Source organism: Polyodon spathula, chromosome 22 (assembly GCF_017654505.1).
Source record: "Polyodon spathula isolate WHYD16114869_AA chromosome 22, ASM1765450v1, whole genome shotgun sequence".
In the NCBI taxonomy this organism is placed as follows: Eukaryota; Metazoa; Chordata; class Actinopteri; order Acipenseriformes; family Polyodontidae; genus Polyodon; species Polyodon spathula.
In genome coordinates, this window is record NC_054555.1 from 20,857,558 (window position 1) to 20,879,070 (window position 21,513).

The following is a 21,513-nucleotide window of genomic DNA, read 5'->3' on the forward strand; positions in this document are numbered from 1 at the left end:
TGGAGGACAGAGGCCAGTCCTGCAGATGTCCGCCCTTGTTCACCTTATCAGTTAGAAATGAGCAGGGCAAGCGTACCGGCTCCTAGCAGTGTGTGTACTCACAGATGCCTGGGTCCTGACAGGTGAAAGAGCCGTCCTCCGGTACTAGGTGTGCATTGTACCGCTGGCTCGGAACCACCTCCACCATCTCGGCTGCCTTCTGCCGCTCCCCCACCTTCGTCTTGATGAAGACCCCGAAGCCGATGTCCAACCCCTCGCTGGCAAACTGCCACCTGCAAACCGACTACCAATCAGACACTACTCCGACACACACACACATCAGACACTGCTCCAACACACACACACACACACACACACACCAGACAGTGCTGACACACACACACGCATCAGACAGTGCTCTGACATCACACACACACACACAGTGCTCCTGACACACAGTGCACACACACACACACACACACCAGACAGTGCTCCGACACACACACACACACATCAGACAGTGCTCTCCCACACACACACACACACACATCAGACAGTGCTCTGCCACACACACACACACACACACATCAGACAGTGCTCCGACACACACACACACACACACACATCAGACAGTGCTCCGACACACACACACACACACACATCAGACAGTGCTCCGACACACACACACACACACACACACATCAGACACTGCTCCAACACACACATCAGACACTGCTCCGACACACACACACACACACACATATCAGACAGTGCTACGACACACACACACACACACACACACACACACACACACACACATCAGACAGTGCTCTGACACACACACACACACACACACACATCAGACACCGCTCCGACACACACACACACATCAGACAGTGCTCCCACACACACACACACACACATACACATCAGACAGTGCTCCGACACACACACACACCCATCAGACAGTGCTCTGACACACACATCAGACAGTGCTCGGACACAGACACACACACACATCAGACAGTGCTCTGGCTGACACACACACACACACACACACACACACACACACCAGACACTGCTCCGACACACACACACACACATCATACACTGCTCCGACGCACACACACACACACACACCCACACACCAGACAGTGCTCCGACACACACACACACACATCAGACAGTGCTCCGACACACACACCGGACACTGCTCTGACACACACACACACACACACACACACACACATCAGACAGTGCTCCGACCCACACACACATCAGACAGTGCTCCGACACACACACACACACACACTAGGAATCAGACGATCACTGATGGGCCAAATGGCCCAATATATATATATATATATATTAACATGCTGTGTATGTTAGATGTTACATGACTTCTAACCACACAGAAGGTGATGCTGTGTGCCCTTCCACGCTGCAGGCCTCGTTTCCAGTCCAGCTCAGTGAAATGCTTCCCAGTGGACATTAGCCCACATTACAAAAGCACCACACAATGTAACATAACGAACAGTGACTTGTGAAGAGCTGCCCCGGAGTGAATGGCAGGCAGGGGGTGCCCAGGTCAGGCCTGAGATGCGCTTGCTTGCATGTGGCTGAGCCATTGCTCCATTGCTCCATTGCTCCTCCCCTTTCCTGAGTGGTCAGGATGGGGAAGGGAAAGCCCCACTCACCTGAGAACACAGCCAGGGAACAGGATCTCATACTCAAGCTGCTGGGAGGAGCCGCGGCTGATGCAGAGCGTCTGCTCGTACTGCTGCTTGACGGAGTCCCGCACGTAGTAGGACTGAGGAACATCCCCTCCGTACTTAATCTGGAACACAACACAGGCAGCAATGAGCTGACTGTATGAACAGCCTGAACAACTACACTGAATATAATTCAATTCCACTTCCAAACATAAAAACACAAGACTATCAGCCCACGCAGCGTTAGCAAACACTGTGCTGTGTTTAAAACAAACACGTAGTTATCAGACATTAACTGTCTCCTGTAGTCTTGGTGAGCCAAACAGCCTCCTTTAGTTTGTAACTTTTCTTATGTTCTAACAGCTGTAAATATTTTTTTTTTCAAAATATTCACAATGACTTTGAAATATTATTATTTATTTTTTTATGTAAGCTACGGAATGAAAATGAACTAGTCCCCGTGCATAGATTTGGATAAAATTGGCTCTTCAACTGAATGTCATTTAATAAAACCCAATCTTAGAGTGCTGCAAATGTGGTGAGCTACTATCTGAATACTCCACCGCTAAAAAGCTCTCCAGTTTGAGCCAAGTTCCAGCAAACTAAATGCCAGGGTACCTGCTTCCGCTGAACAGCTGATACAGTGAGTGAAAAAAATATACAAGCAATCATGATTACATTGAAAAAAATAGCTCAAGGATTGGTAAAGCACAGATAATTTGTTTGTCAGTATTATTGTGGTATTTGAATATGTATGTATAGTGGCTCTCAAAAGTATCCACCCCCCTTGGACTTTTCCACATTTTATTGCGTTACAACATGGAATCAAAATGGATTTAATTACCACAGTACACACACACACACACACACACAAGAATTAAATAAAAAAAATTAAACCAACCAAGAATGCAGCGCTGTTTCGTGATCTTATTTGTCAAGAGAGATGAAAAGAAGACAGACAGACAGACAGAACAGAACTTTTAAAAATGATCTGTATGAATAATACAATAAAAAATACAGTGCTACTGGATGACTTTAATTCTTTGCCCTGTGGCAATATTAGTACATCTCTGTCTGACCACACTGTATTTAATAAGGACTGGATTGATAATAGGGTGATTCAAAACTCAGTTGTTTTGCATTGTCTTTAAAAGCAATCATTATAGTTTCAGGGAAAAGACTCTTTGGGTTTGGCTATGAAAAATAGAAATGAAATAAAGGGGGGGGGGGGGCACAAGTCACCATGCTTATTTTTGTGCAATGGAGCTTATTATTAAAACTAAGTCAGGAGACTCAAAACTGTAATGAATTCCAATGCATTTCAATGGGAGATTTTGAAAACTTGAAAACATCAAAACTTTTTTTTTCTAAAATGTCTTCAAACTGAGCATACTGCAAGTAATGAAAATAGTCAAATATAAAAAGGGATAGGGGTCATCAGCTTGATTGTCCACGAGGCCCCTCTCATTGTTAGGGTAAGACCATGCATTTCAATGGAGTTTGTATTGCTGGAGTTGTAGGTCTTCACTAGTTTACTTTATTGATCTGTCTTGTAAGTGCGGTCAGTTTACATTGCGGGGTCCTCCAGTACCCCGCTTTACATTTTTTTAAAGAAACAAATAATTAAATCACAACTTGGGTGAACTGTTTGACTGTATTCTAGCCTTGTATTCTAGCCCTGTATTCTGGTCCTGTAATCTAGCCCTGTAATCTAGCCCTGTAATCTAGCCCTGCAATCAAGCCCTGTATTCTAGTCCTATATTCTAGTCCTGCATTCTAGTCATGTAATTTAGCCCAGTATTCTAGGCCTGCATTCTAGTCCTGTAATATAGCCCTGTAATCTAGCCCAGTATTCTAGGCTTGCATTCTAGTCCTGTAATATAGCCCTGTATTCTAGTCCTGTAATCTAGCCCGTATTCTAGTCCTGTATTCTAGTCCTGCATCTAGCCCAGTATTCATCCTTTAATCTAGCCCTGTATTCTAGTCCTGTATTCTAGCCTTGTATTATAGTCCTGTATTCTAGTCCTGTTATATAACTCAGTATTGTAGTCCTGTATTCTAGTCCTGTAATATAGCCCGGTATTCTAGCACTGCAATCTAGCCCTGTATTCTAGTCCTATAATATATCACAGTATTCTAGCACTGTATTCTAGTCCTGTAATCTAGCATAGTATTCTAGCCCTACAATCTAGCCCTGCATACTAGTCCTGTATTCTAGCTCTGCAATCTAGCCAAGTATTCTATTCCTGTACTCTAGCCCTGTAATCTAGCCCTGCAATCTAGCTCAGTATTCTAATTCTGTAATCTTGCCCTGCATTCTAGTCCTGTAATCTATCCCAGTATTCTAGCCCTGCAATCTAGCCCTGGTTTTACTACTGACTTAGTAAGACACACCTGAGCTTGTTAACTAGAAACTGTGGCTAATCAAGCTCATGGTAAATCCTGAAATTGCTATAAAATAGGAATCTAATTTCCTTCCCTGCCAATGATCAATGCATCCAGGCTGAAGGGGTAGTTTTGCTTGCACGCCGCACCAACATGTTTAAAATCATAACGCAAAGCACAATGGTATTACCCCAATTATTATCAATGAGCTACCAGTGCAAAATGACAAGGTGCAACCGGTCAAGCAGACACTCTGCTTAAACCAGAAACAGGTCTCCTGGCTGCTGCAACAGACGTGAAGTTGTGCAGATCTGACACTGTGTGTTTAATAGAAACATAGCCCTCCTGGTTTATTGTTTCTTTTCTTAATATTAATTTTCGTGTTAAACATGTATATATTTTAGTAACATAATACACATAAATTAAGTCCTTGAAATAATACAAGTTTCAAAACTACAGACGTTTCTGTCATCCTTCATTACCTACGTGATCCTAATTTTGGTGTTGTTCTGTACTTTGTGACAGTTTGTCTTTGAAGAGGAGTAAAGATATGAGCGAGTTCTAACTTCTTGAATTACAATCTAATTGCCAGTTAACATTTCAACCACTCACATCGCATCTAAGGGATTATATTACCTTTCTGTCATTCCTGCTGTACTGGCAAAAACAGCATCAATTCTTCTAGGTACACTTGCACACAGTTTTTGAAGGAACACGGCAGGTAGGTTGGCCCAAACACCTTGGAGAACTAACCACAGTTCTTCTGTGGATTTAGGCAGCCTCAGTTGCTTCTCTCTCTTCATGTAATCCCAGACAGACTCGATGATGTTGAGATCAGGGTTCTGTGGGGGCCATACCATCACTTCCAGGACTCCTTGTTCCTCTTTACGCTGAAGATAGTTCTTAATGACTTTCGCTGTATGTTTGGGGTCGTTGTCATGCTGCAGAATAAATTTGGGGCCAATCAGATGCCTCCCTGATGGTATTGCATGATGGATAAGTATCTGCCTGTACTTCTCAGCATTGAGGAGACATTAATTCTGACCAAATCCCCAACTCCATTTGCAGAAATGTAGCCCCAAACTTGCAAGGAACCTCCACCATGCTTCACTGTTGCCTGCAGACACTCATTTGTGTACCGCTCTCCAGCCCTTCGGCGAACAAACTGCCTTCTGCTACAGCCAAATTTTGACTCATCAGTCCAGAGCACCTGCTGCCATTTTTCTGCACCCCAGTTCCTGTGTTTTTGTGAATAGTTTAGTCGCTTGGCCTTGTTTCCACGTCGGAGGTATGGCTTTTTGGCCGCAAGTCTTCCACGAAGGCCACTTCTGACCAGACTTCTCTGGACAGTAGATGGGTGTACCAGGGTCCCACTGTTTTCTGCCAATTCTGAGCTGATGGCACTGCTGGACATCTTCCGATTGCGAAGGGAAGTAAGCATGATGTGTCTTTCATCTGCTGCAGTAAGATTCCTTGGCCTACCACTGCGTCTACGGTCCTCAACGTTGCCCGTTTCTTTGTGCTTCTTCAAAAGAGCTTGGACAGCCCATCTGGAAACCCCTGTCTGCCTTAAAATTTCTGCCTGGGCTTGGACAGCACATTTGGAAACCCCTGTCTGCCTTAAAATTTCTGCCTGGGAGAGACCTTGCTGATGCAGTATAACTACCTTGTCTCTTGTTGCTGTGCTCAGTCTTGCCATGGTGTATGACTTCTGACAGTAAACTGTCTTCATCAACCTCACCTTGTTAGCTGAGTTTGGCTGTTCCTCACCCAGTTTTATTCCTCCTACACAGCTGTTTCTGTTTCAGTGAATGATTGTGTTTCAATCTACATATTTAATTGATGATCATTAGCACCTGTTTGGTATAATTGTTTAATCATATACCTGACTATATGCCTACAAAATCCTTGACGTTGTGCAAGTGTACCTAGAAGAATTGATGCTGTTTGGAAGGCAAAGGGTGGTCACACCAAATATGGATTTGATGTAGATTTTTCTTCTGTTCACTCACTTTGCATTTAGTTAATTGATAAATATAATCTATTAACATGTCTACTTTTGAAAGCATTCTTACTTTACAGCATTTTTTCACACCTGCCTAAAACTTTTCAAACAGTACTGTATATACACACACACACACACACACATATATATGTGGTAACGGTAAAGTAAAATCTGGAGCAATTGGAAAGAATTTAAGAATTTTTAATTACAAAAGGCTCAGGCTGGGTCCTAATATCTGCTGCACAGGAAATAAAGGCAAATAATGATTTTTGCTTTTGCGCGACAATTTGGATTGTGAATTACCCTGGAAGATTTCCAGATTCCCCCAAATCTCATTGTGTATTATGCTTCCATACAGCATACTCTCCCCTCAACAAGCATACATTCCTAATACTATAAAACTATAAAGAAGCAGCATCGTCCTATAGGGGTTCTCTATAGGGGTCTCTATAGAAGCTAGAAGCAGCACATATTCACACAGGTTCTTATTTGGTCCGCCGTGAGACGTGGTTCCCACAGGTAAGATTCAACATGACTCCCTGTGTCTCACTAGACAATCGAGATAGCCCCCTCTTCTGGGTGGTATAATTTTTATCAAAGTAAAGGATAGAAACATCATGTTTGAATGCAGTGAAATGCTTTGTCTTTTAATCTGAGTGCCTCCTACAATTCACTGTTTATTTTAGCTGATCTGCACCAGGAAGAACATTGGACAGAAAGCTGAAGAGCATTGGGACAGGATGCTGAAGAGCATTGGGACAAGATGTCTTTACAGCAGTGCACCTTTTTTCTGAAAGGAGTAATACACATCTAGCGATGCCATGTCAATATTACATTTACCTTTTTGCATGACAAAACTGGCAACAACCGACAAATGATATATGCAACTTCTAATATGTAGAAGACTGTTGGACTGAAAGGTATGTCAAAGTCAAAGTGAATACTGGTAGGTATGAGTTTACTTTTGTTATGGTTGTCTTTGTTTTGTGCACGTTTCACCTTTTGCACAGGGTTTTTCTCAGAGCAGAGCGTGTTCGGTGATGTGCAGAGCTCTGAAACAACGCATACTGTTTGACAAGAAATAAAATATAATAGCCTGGTTCGGCCCAGGGCCGGATTCAGAGAAGTGCCATGGCCTGGTTCTGGTATGGCTCAGTAAAAAGACCCATGGGATATATACCACCCGTCTGGTTTGCTTATGCCAATGGAAAAGTGCTTTTTCTGGTTTAATTGGGAAACAACCATTTCCAGTTGAAATAAGTAAGTAAATAAATAAAGGTTGTTCACAATTTAGACACCATTTGGTTGATCACGTTATTTAATATAATTTGCATATCAAATATCACCAACTGTCCGGTAAGCTGATGAATGTCATATGAGACAGCAATACTGGTGCCACTGCAGAAATCCTTGTAAGGGGGTCAAATAAAGAACAAATATGCCATCCTGTAAATATGTATACCATTGCACCTGTGGGATGAATTCCTCATTCAAATCTTGTGCAAGTATTTTAAGATGTAAGCAAGAAAGAGCAGCAAATACCACACCCCAGTAAATGTTTTAGAATATACATGCATAATTTATAATTGATCTCTAAGTACAAAGGTTTGACACAAACAGAATCACCCCATGAATAAATATACAAGCAAACAAACCAATGCACCTACAAAGACATTTTTACTCTTTAGCATTTCTAAACAAATAAATCCTTGGAAAACAGTAGCAGTAGGTGATCACAAGGTGTCACTGTGGACTTGCAAAAAAAAACAGAAACTGAAATATCCCACTGGCTGAGATATTATGATAAAAAGTAAAGAAGATTAACTCAATAGTATTTAGTACTTGAGTCCTTAAATAATAACATTATCACAAACCCCCATGTTGGTTAGCTGGTGATCTTATTGAAGCCTGGCTATCTTGCCACAACACTACACATTGATGGAAGAGATTGCTTTTTCTGTACATTCAAGAAAAGGAAGGCTAATGTTAGGCTCAGGTAGGGACCTATTGCCTGTAACACAGGAAGGAAGTGAATTTATAGTGTGGCAGCAGAAAAAACAGGCTTCGCCTAAGTCAAGGAAAAAAAAAATTCTGGAAAACAAAAAGATCAACAATATGGGCCTTGTGAGAATTAGAATGAAGTAAGACAGAGGGAGTCCACTGCACTATTATAAACACCACCTGCTACAGGAGATTACCGAGACTAGCTTGCGCAGACAGGTATCTGTAAACAGCATTTTCTGTACCATTTAAAGACAGAGAACCCAATTCCTGACAAGTATGTAACAGGTAAACTGCACAGACATGTCATGCAGGTCTCACCACTGAATATATGTGGTGGCACACTTGTCTATTTTTAAAGCTTCAGGAATGACAATGGCACTTAAGTTTAATAGCATACACTTGAATGGTGATCCATACCAATGCAGACTGTTTGTCTATTTGAACGCTTTCACTGTAAAGATCCAAACTGAGCGTTCTGATCTGCTGTAACACTGACTCACCCAGGTTTTGCAGCGAGGGTCTCCATCAGGGTCAGTTAGGGTCCCCCCGTAGCAGACAGGCAGCTGGTCCGGTTCGATGTACTGCAGCAGACTCTCCTGCCAGTTATCTGAGCAGACACAGGGCCAGTCACACATCTGCTTTATCAATCGTTTAACCATGTAAAACTCACCTCATTCCAATATCAAACTGGAGCAATCTACACCCAGCCATTACAAACTCATTTGGTCATATCCTCCATCAGAGTGAGTCAGAGAGTCCTTGTAAAATTTGATCATAGTAAAAGCATAGCAAAGTGCAGCAAAGTATTGCTTGAGCATTGGTAAAGCATAGGTAAGCACTGTAAGGCCCAGAGAGGTATGGTAAAGCATAGTAAAAAAACATAGTAAACTATGGTAAATGCAAAATACAACCATGAGAAAAACATTGTAAAACTGAAACTATACTGTGCAAATGTAGTGTTGTAGACAGACTTATTATTGCCAGTGAACCCAATCAATCCAGCTTGACATTTGTCAGTTGCCAATGGAAACAAACAGGACTGGTTTCAATCCGCTTCCAACTAAATAATTAAACTGTGAATTCAATTCTTATTCTCTAAAGACATCAGTCAGGGATGCCCCACTTTTCATACTGATTTTTGTTAATTATTTAATGTTCCTGCTCATTAAAGATGAGGGACAACAGCGCTATCTACAGCTGTGGCCAAAAGCCTGTAAAATTATATCTCTAAAGTCTACCGGAAGCCATAATAGTAGTACAGTATTTCATGTTAGATTTCTAAATGTCACATTTTTCAATTCTTGTCAGTTTTTCGTGAAGTATATGGAATATCAAAGAAAATATCTTATAATAAAATCTTAGAAATGTTGGCAATACATATTAGGTTAAATTTACTGGAATAATTTAGTATCTCTATGTACTTCAGATGTGTGTCAGTTCTAGGCATGAGTGAAGTAGTCTGCTGTGCCTCCTAGTTCCCTGATACCTCACTTCTGAAACTCGATCCCCATGTATAACTGGATGCTGAAGACAAACAGGCACCCACACCTGGCTCCCCATGTTTAACTGCATGCTGAAAGCAGACAGGTACTCACCTCCCAGGATGATAATCTTGCGGCGCGTGTCCACACTCAGGAAGTGCTTGATCAGGTTGTAAGCCACAGGGAAGAGCTTGGGGGCTAAGAAAGGAACACAGACACACCTGTTAAATGGCAATTCTATGGACTGTACTGATCTCAAGTGTGTAGATGTGAATGGAACATCACAAACAAGTATTTGAATTTTAAAACATGGCATCTGTTTCAACACAGAAAACTTCTCAGTCTGCTTGCCTTTCCTTCCAGGAAATCAATTTAACTTGCACTTCCTGGGTCGTTTTCACCCTAGCAGTGTCTTCAGGGTCAAGCGTCTTACTGGCTGCAGAGTGCCACTAGGGGAAGCAGCTTGTTGGTCACTAACAGGAAAAGAGGCAGTAGGTGCAATTTCACTATCCCGGTGAAATTAACATGAAAGTGCAAGACTATCTGAAAAGGAATCCTGCAAAAAGAGAGGATTGTATGTTTATAACCTAGTGTAGTTCCATATATTACGATTTAAAATGAATATACGTTTTGTAAATGGGCTGTGATAGTGTAGCGATTGCTCAGAAGAAAAGCTCACTGATATTGAGTGCTTTTGTAAATGGGCTGGGATCGTGTAGGGTTAGCTCAGGGGTTCTACAGCCAAGCCAAGGAGTAGCCCGGGGAACACTGTAACTCTGTACCTTTAATCACAAACAGCCGCTTCAGCCCTTCAGGGTAGTTCTCTTCAAACATGGTGAGAACCTGACAAGAGAGAAGAGAGACATGAGGACACTGCACTGCCAGCTATGTGTGCATCTGAACTATAACACACGACTGCAAATCCAATAGAAGTAGGCCACATTCCCATGCTATAGTCCCAAGTCAGTAATCGGAGGAGTGGAGCAGGTAGAGAAGCGTGATGATTAGATGTTGTGGAGGTGTGTGCCTGTACCTCTCCATATGCCTCTATGGCCGGCTTCCACAGGTGTTTGAGTCCCAGACCCTCGCAATCGTAGATCATGGTGATGGACTCCACGTGGTGGCCCAGCTGGAAGAGAGTTCCAAAGACACACAGTGAGCCAGACACAGCACCACAGAGCAAAGCAATGGCACAAAGCACCAGTACTGCTGTTTTTCACCAGTTCAAGAAAAACATCATCATTTTACATTCCCTTATTACAACATGTTAAAGTCAATTGATTTTACACCATCTACATTTTAAATTGAATATCTTAGATGTTTAATATCCTGTTATGTGTGTTTTGTTTCCATTGCTATTTCTTCTTAGATCATTACTTACCAGGCCTACTCACAAATGTCCTTTTTCTAACCTCTGGAGCTTCTAAATAGCCGTTTTAAAAGCTGAATTTAAAAGGTGGTGTTAGAAATGAGTACAAGTGATGCGCAACTGTAATTTCTGCCCCCCTTGCAACTGTAGCAACTAAATGGAGCACTTCGCAGGGGCTGAAATTAAAGCTGCACACCACTAGTGGTAATTTCTTAAACCACCTCACTTGAAGTTACAAAATACTCATATTAGGATATTAAACAAGTAAGGAATTTTCTGAAAATGTATACAATATGAAACATCCCTTTAAATCTATCTAACAGCTGCCAACATGTGCTGGGTTTAATACACTAGCCTGGTATCTACTAAATACAGCTTCCAAATCCCAACAAGTCAGTAACTCCCAAGCAAAATGACTGACATTCAATACTGGAGCCACAGAACTCAGAATCAACCAGGCAGTCATAAAGCCATGGGACACATCCACTGCAATGCTCTCTGGCCTGTGTAAATGGCGTTTGTGACGTACCTGCTCACTCTGCTGCTGGCACGCACTCTGCAGCCTCTCGCAATCCCGCACTTTGGTCTTGAGGAAGTCCTGCTTGGAGGCGGAGAGCAGGAGGCCCCTGGGGTCCAGGGGCCCCACCAAATCATACAAGATAGGGCTCCCATCCTTGTCGTAGCCACACATCCCACCCGACAGGTAGCGATCGATCACCTGGGCAACATAGACACACAAACATGAGACCGAGAGGAGGCTAACCGGCCCATCAGTGCTAGTCCAGTTCCTCACAGCTGATTGATCTCAAAACTTTGTCAAGTTGGGTCTTAAAGGATCACAGTGATTCAGCACCAACAACATGACTAGGGTAACCCACTCTAAACTTTCACCACTCTGTGTGAAAAAAGTGAATTTGTTCTTTTCCAACAAAACACAATATTATTATTATTCATTTGATCAATTTGAACAAACTTTCATTATGCTGTGAAAGTCTTTTATTGTTTATTTAATGCACCTAGGGAGCACGGTTCAGTTCTGATTCTGATAAAACAAGACGATAATGCAATCCCAATCCTAATCCTGGACTGCAACCCCCATTGCAGTCAAGCTGAGGGACCCCTGATCTGGCCACTCCCTCACCCTTACCTCAGGAGGCTGCCAGTCTGTAGTTATTGTGTCTGCCTTCAAGTGCTTCCGAAACTCAACATGCTGAAAACAACACCACCACATTAGTACATATGATTACAATCCAACACATGCATTTCACCAAAACACAGCCTCCTCACCTGAGGCCTGCTACTACACATTCACAAGAGTCTACAATATACCTGGCATCTTAGCAAACCCCATAACATCTGTGTGGCTGTTTAGAAATCTATTTTCAATTGCATGAAATATTTCCCACCATTCATTTCCCATGATAATTTGTAACCCCATGCATTACAATGTATTTACACCCCAAATACATTTATAACAGAACAGTTTTAAGATTTTGTTCAGAGTGTAGTATTCTTTTTTTACCCCTATTTTCCTCCTTTCACCACAACAGCTCAGGGACACTGAAGATCAGTGGATGGCCTCTGATCACCACCAAGCCAAGCCTCCACCCGAGAGCTTGACAGCTATCAGCCCCTGGCAGACCAAGCCCAGCCCTGCAGGTGTTTCTGCTTTGAGCTTGCGGGGTGCCACACCAGTATGAGCCTCTATAGCGGAAGGTGAGGCCACTCAGTCCTCATTGATTTTGTCTCCATAACCCGCAGGGGAGTCAGATTCAGAGTGACGTACCCCAGTGAAGATCAGCCCAGATGCAAACCTGGACTCCCAGGACTGTGTGACTCAAGGGTCCTGTGAGTGTCATATCCGAAACACCAGTTACTAAACTAGCCAATCCCTAATCACTGGAACCTGTGGAATCATTTTATATTAATGAGCTACCCATTGCAACCAGTGTTTTCACTGTAGTGGATTCATTTTTTTTCAGTTTGCACCAGTAATATCTACATTAACTGTGTTTGCATTGAGTGGACTGCTCTGTAGTACCTTTGTAAAGAGCATTGTACTTTATATAGGAGCAACAGGTACAACCCTGGAGAGTACCAAAGTACACTTTGCACTTTCCACATGCATTTAAATGTGGTTAACCATGTTTTTTACAATGCTATACCATTGCTCCCAATGATTAACCAGACTGTCTGTAATTTAAGGTAATTGTAGCTAACAGTATTGTTGCATAACATTCACTAGGGTTTAGACTGCCTTGCACTTCCTGGGTGATTTCAATTGGAGGATGAATTTGTCCTCACCCCTTCATTGGATTCATTCCTGTCATTAACCTATTGATTGACATGCTTTTAGTCAGTACCAAGCTTTGACCCAGAAGACACTGCTCAGGTGAAATAACCCAGGAAGTGCAAGTGCAAACAGACAACCCGAGAATAAGGCATATAAACTGAGCACTTTTTTTAACCAGGTAGTACCAGATATCAAGTTTTAAAATGAAAATACATGTATGATGTGATGTTTTTCAAAACCCCAGTTTCAAAGGGACATCACCGCGAGGTGCGGAGCTCTGCAGCTGCAGTGATTACTTGCTAATGCCTGCTGTAGCAAACCTGAAGAACAGGTCTGAGTTGAAGCAGATCCCAAGGCTTACATGCCTTGGAATTAGGATCTGTCTGTGCAGCACATGGGAGATTAGGGGCTCTGTGATGAAATTCAGCCAGAACGACTTTGTAGGAATGTCAAGTGAGGGTCTAGGTGGCGCGGAAGGGAATTCATTCCTTTACCACTGGAGGCCTGGTTTTCAATTCAGAGGTGTGCTACTGGGTTAGACAGCACAGCTCGCTCTCTGCTTGGCTGGGCCAGCCTCTTCAGGCTAACTGTGCATACGTGCACAGTCTGACTCAAGGGAACTCCATTCCACTGCCATCGAGCCAGCCTTGTTTTGAAGTGTAGTGTGATCATGTTTTGTTTGATTGTTACATATTCAGGTTTTAATGTGTTTTAGTGTCCAGTTGTAACATCAAAAAACCCTTCTTCTTCGTCTTATAAAAGCTTATTATAAAATAACCCCCAGTGCAATCAGACAGCATTAAATATAGCAAGGACAATTTCTAAATTCACGTTTCACAAGGAAACAATTTCACATGGAACTCTGATACTACACTGGTGCTATACTCTTCAACTCAAACCAAATGAAAGACTTCTAAAAGACGGTCCAGTGCTCATGACCCTTTTAACAGCTGCCCTTAAAACCTTGTCCCTTATAAAAGCATGCTGATCTTTATATGCATATTGTTTTAAAATTGAAATAGGCAAAATACAATACAATTTATTAGACAAGAGTAGGGCTTGTTTCAGCTCTTTCAGTCACATGTACGCAGTGAACTGCACGCAGTTTTGTATATTCAAATGTCATTTTTGTTATTCCTAACCAAGGCCACCTCTGTTCTAACTATGGAACCTGTTTTCCACTGTGCTTATTTAATTTAGTAAGGTCAAACTATGATGGTATAATCAAACCCTCGGAAATTACACCTGGATCATATCTTCCCTTTACTCTTATTACATTTACATTAATCTAATCTAAAGGCATTATCAACACATTTTAAAATAACTGCAGCTAACAAAATAGTTCCATGTATCTTGTGGACTTGTTGCTCTGTTATTCCACATCAAGGTACTTTTTCGATGTACTGAAAACAAAAAAGGATTTTGTAACCGATTCACAATTGAGACATCAGCGGCTAAGCAAGTAAAGAGTATTGATTTTGTGCTTTGGCTGCATTACAACTGCAGAAACCCCAAATCACTGTGAATACATATTGCTGTTTGCATGGACTGCAGATATGGAATGTCCAACACAGATTAACAAAAGAGTCCTTTTCAAGGTCGTGTTACCAATAGTTCCAAGAAGAAACCCAATTAACTGTTGTCCGATTCATCTAAAAATGAGACTTCTAATCTGTTTGTTCTTGTTAAAAGGTACAACTTGGTAGTGGAAAACATGAAATAAAGGGTATAGTATATGTGTAAATGGGCAGAGGATATACAAAGTGTGTTTGTGACATATAAAAAGAGTTTAAACAAACTGTTCATTCTTTAAGAATAGTTTAAGAATGTTTATTAAAGTCTGCTTTGATGAATTAAAGTTTTTAACAACAACAGTCAAGCACGGCTTAATCAAACTGTGTAGTTTGAAAAGAAACACATTTTAGCAAAAATATACTTTCATTTTGAAAAATGTTGTACTACGCTAGGTTAAAAAAACGGCTGCTTCCCCTATTAACCAACAAGACAAGCAAACTTTAACCCTAGTGTAGTCCCAGCCAGGTATCAAGTTGGGACTTAAAGAATCAAAGTGATTCAGCATCAACAACATGACTAGGTAACCCATTCCATACTCTCAGCACTGTGTGGAGAAGCGTCTAACACTCTGTCCTAAGTCTATCTCCATTTAGATTCCAACTCTGGTTCTGGTTTCTGTGCTGCACTTAAAAGTATTGGCTAGGGTTAACTTTGCCAACTCCATTTAAGATGTTAAAGTCTTCAGTCAAATCCCCCATAATTCCTCTCTGTTCTCTCTGTTACACTTGTACCCCCTGGGTCACTGTAATGACAGGAAAGTCAGGCGATGGCCAAGCAAGTGCAACCCCAACTGAAAGCAAGGCTTGCAAACAGAAATTTCTTTAAACTAATGTAGTGCCCATTATTTCTAATATGCTATGCGTTTTTCAAAGCTGCACATGTGAGCCCTGCATAATGAATGGAAGTCCACAACAGGTACGCTTTGTGGCATTATTTTGTTTGTTGCAATTCCTTGTAGTGTTTTTTTACTGTAATAAATGAACACAGATCTCAATACACAAAGTAAAAATGTGCAGAAAGTCCTACCTTGCGAAGCATCGCTTCTGCTTTCTGGATGTTGAAATTCCTGGCTGGAAAAAAAAGGAACATTTCAGTTAGCGTGGAGTTTCCTGCATATGTCCAAATATGTTGCATATTTCAAAGAAATAAACTGTGCTTTCTACAGAAGAAATCACTTACAAGTACTGTACAAGACCATATAAAAGACCTTCTTTGCATGAAATTCAGTGAAAGGACACGTTCATCACAGGACAAAGGCTTTGAGTGCTCAATATTGGTGGCGTGTTCCCTTAAAGTTTACCATGTTAGTGATGCTTTTGAAAGGCATTTACCAAAGTTTACCCTCCTAGAGTAAGTACTTTACCTATGCCTAAACTATGCCTTTATACTCCTTGTGGCAGAGCAAAGCTCTGCCCTAAATTGGCAGGGATGGGGTTAACTTCCCCTGCCTGCCTGGGTTTATTATGTTCAGGTGGCTGGGGTTGATTAGTTGATTAAATGATTAACTTAATTAACGATCAATCAGCGCCCAGCCACCTGACATAAAAGGAGGCCTCTAGGTCTCATTGGGGAAAAGAGGGAGCTGAGGAAGCAGGTTGGTGGGTTTTTTTTGGTTTGTTTGTATTTTTGAAATTTTGAATCCAGTGAAGGCATCACCCAGCCTGGAAACTTTATTTTTGTAAGTCTGTTTTTTTTGTATTGCTTTATTTGTGTTTGAATCCTTTTGTTTTGCCCTTGTGCACTTTTATTTTGTGTTATTTATAATAAAATCATTATTTTTTTGAACTGCAGTCTGTCTCTGGGCCTCTATCCACTCACCAGCCTGCCACAGGAGGACTATACTACAATACATGGAATGGAATACAGAGGTGGACATTAACTGGACATTACTATGAACACCTGTATAATTAAGCTCTTAATTATAATTGAGTTTTAACTGAAATGGCCTTTTACTGGTAACTATTAACCTGGTGCAGTGTAGTAAGTTAAACACATTTAATGTTTTATTTAAAAATAAATGCCAAATGTTTATATTTAAGGTTTTTAAAACAATCTTGCTGCTATGTAAATCTATCGTCTCTTTCTTTGGACAAAATAAACTGTCTGATGTTAGCCATTCATATTGGGAGTAGAATAGTCAGCTTTGTGATTGTACATTGGAATGCAGCTGCAGCAGAGTGGAGTAACTGAGACTCAGCTTTGTGATTGTGCATTGAAATGCCGCTGCAGCAGTCTGGTGTAGCTCTGAGATGCAGCAGATTTGCTAATGTATTGAAACTGATAAACTGACCCCTTAAATTTAATTGAGCGGGCTTCTTTTATATGAAGGGCGTGAGCAGTTCTTTAGCACTGTACTAAAGGAACCCTATACAAGGCTGGTGATCTCCTGAGTTATAATCAATGCCTACTAGTTATTTTACATACAAGTTGTTTATTACAAAGAAATTAAATCGCTGACCATAGATCAACAGTATGTACAGAACAGCGTAGAAGAACTAAGTCTCATGACGATCTCTAAAATCATGTTAATGCCACATTTCAAGACAAGGGATAAGCAGGATATGTAATATAGGTCATAGTGTCTCCATTAACACTGCAGACAGATAAGGAATTAATCTATGCAATCTGACACACACTGGTGAGGCTCCTGACCAAAGGTTCCCTTGATCAAGGTGTTCTACTGATAAACTAGCACATAGCAGGATAAGCCTTCAAGTGTGCGTGAACAGGCTGTAGCTTTTAAAACACAATGTATTACTTTCTCTAGCTTTCTGTTTTGTTGTCTATGTTCTTGGACTATTTATCAATATAATTGTGATTCTTTTTATATTGTTATTAACATAGTGCTGGTCATAAATCAGTGTTGACTAGCTATTTTCATTTAACAGTTTGTTATCATAATGTCTTCTGAATTTATAACATACGGCTGCTAAAATTCAACCTCTTCAGTCAGAAACATTTAATTGGTTCCTGACTCCTGTCACAAAGTTAAACATTGTGAATGGTTTCAGGTTGAGAGGGGCAAGGAACAGGTTTATGAATATGCATGACAAGCATAAAAAGTTCACCGGTTCAGCCTGACAAACAGTACAATGCGTTTGGTGTACCCCATCTGTTTTCCCTAATTCAGAACAGCCAATTAAGTTAACTCGCCACAACAAATAAGTGTGATTGTGGCAATGTGCCCCGCCCCTGTGTTTATTTATGTGTTGGGTGTTAATGTTGGTGTTTATGTATATAAGTGCAGAGATTTAAATATGGGTTATGAGCACAGGTGATAAAGTGTAACTTGTATTTAGGCTCAAGGATTGCACAAATCACTTTACATGCAAAGTAAGAGTATTGATATTTGAGCATGGGAGTGCACAGATTAGTTCACATGCTGGGATTCAAGTGAATAATTAATTGGTAATTGAATCCCAGCACAACTATATATATATATATATATATATATATATATATATATATATATATATATATATGCATGAAGCACTCGCTCAGGGTTGTGTGTTCAAGAGTGGAGAACAGGTGAGAGAGGAGAAATTAAAAAGATCAATTGCTACGAGTGCTGGAAGCACCAGCACCGTACCTGTTTTGTACTCTGCGTTCGTCCACCCTGTTTCTTAGTGTCTATTTATTTTGGCCTAAAGGGCCGTGTCCTGTTTTGGTGTCAGTGTTTTTGTTACACCCTTTTATTTTCTGTTTAACAATAAACCGTGCAGCAGTGTTTTCATTCACAATTTCACTCAGTGCTGCCTGTTCATTTCTGGTCTGACGTCCCCACTAAAGCCAGCCTGTCAGTGACACACAGATATGTACAGGTATAATTGTGCATTCAATGTTAATAACAATATTAAACAGAATACTTTGGCACATTTTCTCTCAAAAGTCTGATCCCGTTTACAGGCAGGGACCACACCTCAGATACCAGAGAGTAGATTTGGGGACCCAGAGATAGTGGGTTATCTTTCTAACCCCACAAACACTGCTAATCTTATCGCAAAGCTTGGGACAACAACCTTTGTTTTTATCAAGTGAAATCTTGTAACCCTCTCACCTGCGTCACAAATGACCTCCACCCTGCCACTCGGACAAAGGCCATCGAGCCACACATGGAGCCAACCAAACTCCAGTTACAGATCTAACCAAAAACGGGTAAGCAAACAGAAATTATAAAACCAGCTGTACAGTGTGACATCTACAAAAAGGATCTTCTGTATAAAGATGGGATAAAAAGAGAAGTAAAATGAGACACAAGTGGTGTAAATGGACCTCCCATTTCATTCAGAAATCCAAGCCTGTCAGCTCTTGAAGATTTCTATGGAAATACTTCACTGATATTAACAAGCAAGTAGCTTCAAATGTCATTTTCGTTTCTTTTTTACATTTCCTTAACTAGTGGTGTTGTCAGCTGTTAATAGTTCAGGTGTAAGATTTTATATAAATTGCAATCATTTTATGTACCCTTTAAATAGTAAAGAAGTAAGAAATCATTAAGGCTCCATCTCTGAATATTGTGATTTTTAATCTACTGCCTAACGTAGCTCAAACCAGTGAATCATGTAACTTTGCATGCAGCCATGGGTGCCTGCATGTCTGAGAGTCATGATATAAAACAGTTTTTTTTTGTTTGTTTTTTTTATGATTCAAAGAGCAGTTGTGATCTCGACCCTTGTTTATGCATGAGTTGTCTCTACTTAAAATGCTGATTTTAATCGTAGATGCGAACCACAATCAACCCAGCTGAAACTGCTTCTAAAGGCTAAAGGTGTGTTCACAGTGCGCCAGTGGACAGGCAGAGCTACACTCATGCTATTCTCTGACACCAGAGATAGCAGACTGCTAGTTCCAAAATGCATGTGCTGCTGACAATTGATGAGGGCCAGAGTCACAGACTCTGGGCCTGCAGCTTACCTGCCCAGCATTGACTGCAAGCAGGCAATATATAACAGCACTAAGGGCTGGAAGGTGCCCAGGCTTTAAGGAGATTTTTAGAATGCAAAGCACAGTGGAACATGAGGATCTCAAGCACATTAGGAGATAATAAATAACAGAACTGTGAAGCTACAAAAGGGCCCATGACTCTAAGGAAAGATGTAGTTAGAGTAAGCCATAAGATGGAGTCAGTTTTAACTGACTGGATTGCTTGCACACAACACTAGATTTTATACAAACAACACTACTCACTGCACACAGGCCCTGAAACGGGCATAAATCAGCCTGGTGTAGTTTCGGGTGATTGGCCCACGGCCAGGACTGGGGAGGGGAAACCCAATATGGGCTTTGCTATAAAAATGTAATATGCCTTTTGTTCACTGAATCTTTTTTTGGATCCGAGAACATATTAAAATAAACCTGACATTTATTAAAGAAATGGAGCCTGTGCAGTTTAAGAAACATCGATACTCACTTTTTAAATTACATCATTGGAGATTTCCACGACCTGTGGGGTATAACCTGCCCTGTGTATTAATCTGTAACTTGGATTTGGTTGCTCAGAATCCTTCCACCTTCCCAAGGCCTGTAGGGTTACCTGCAGCTTATGCTGCGATTGTGTCCTGGACTGCCTTTGGATTCGCTTTGATTGAAACTCTTTTGATTGAAAATTACTTGAAGGAGACTGACTTATTATTTTTAAGAAAACTAGCCTTACACTGGGGAAGGGAAACATGCAAAAGAAATGTCAACTTGAAGCTGTGGTCTTTGTACTAAACCAACACCAATCCAGGCCCAACCTACTGTACAGCTATGGCCGAAGGTTTTGCATCACCTATAAAATTACCTAATTTGACTTCATTAAGTCAAATGAAATCTGCTGAATAATGTATCCTTAACATATTGAATAACATACCGCTTTGTAATTTTCCATATGTGACATGCACAGTTTTCGCACAGTATGCATGTCATTAATAAATACAGTCTGTTGTTTTCAATTGAATTTAGCATTGGAACGCTTTCCCCCTCAGTGTGTGGGTTTGTTCTGTGGTGTGTTACCTGTGTATTTATGGAGATTCTGTTAGGTACTGCCCAGTGAAAACTTACTTTTACATTTGTATTACTATTAGGCTTCCGGTAGACTTCTGCAATATAGTTTTGTAGTTTCTTTGATTACATGATGTTAAATAAAATATCTAAATTGTATTCATATATATATATATATATATATATATATATATATATATATATATATATATATATAATAAAATTATAATTCTAAGGTGATGCAAAACCTTTGGCCATTGTTGTACTGTATCAAATAGGCTAAAGTCACTCTTTGCTCCCATAATGGCCATGTTTATGGATTTCTATAAAGATCAGAGATTCAGATATTCTCAGTAATGCAAAAGAATAACCATGTTTCATCAAAGCTGGACAAGTACATATGAAGTAATGTAAGGGTGACACACAAGCAGCTCCATTAGAGCCCTGTCTCTGGGTCTATGCATGAATGCAGCTCCATTAGAGCCCTGTCTCTGGGTCTATGCATGAAAGCAGCTCCATTAGAGCCCTGTCTCTGGGTCTATGCATGAAAGCAGCTCCATTAGAGCCCTGCATGAAAGCAGCTCATTCCAGCCCTGTCTATGCATGAAAGCAGCTCCATTAGAGCCCTGTCTCTATGCATGAAAGCAGCTACATTAGAGCCCTGTCTCTATGCATGAATGCAACTCCATTAGAGCCCTGTCTCTGGGTCTATGCATGAAAGCAGCTCC

General features: G+C 41.0%; 1 protein-coding gene across 1 annotated transcript in view; it reads right to left on the reverse strand.

Moving 5' to 3' along the window:
- Positions 1-21,513, reverse strand: part of LOC121297389 (SEC14-like protein 2) — a 33,960-nt gene that overhangs the window by 4,855 nt on the left and 7,592 nt on the right. Inside the window, exons 3-11 of the mRNA XM_041223697.1 lie at positions 15,830-15,873; positions 12,083-12,145; positions 11,465-11,653; positions 10,600-10,695; positions 10,349-10,409; positions 9,681-9,764; positions 8,586-8,692; positions 1,677-1,816; positions 103-272 (exon numbers count right to left, since the gene is read on the reverse strand). Coding sequence (XP_041079631.1) covers positions 103-272; positions 1,677-1,816; positions 8,586-8,692; positions 9,681-9,764; positions 10,349-10,409; positions 10,600-10,695; positions 11,465-11,653; positions 12,083-12,145; positions 15,830-15,873 — 954 coding nt within the window. The remainder of the gene's footprint in view (positions 1-102; positions 273-1,676; positions 1,817-8,585; positions 8,693-9,680; positions 9,765-10,348; positions 10,410-10,599; positions 10,696-11,464; positions 11,654-12,082; positions 12,146-15,829; positions 15,874-21,513) is intronic.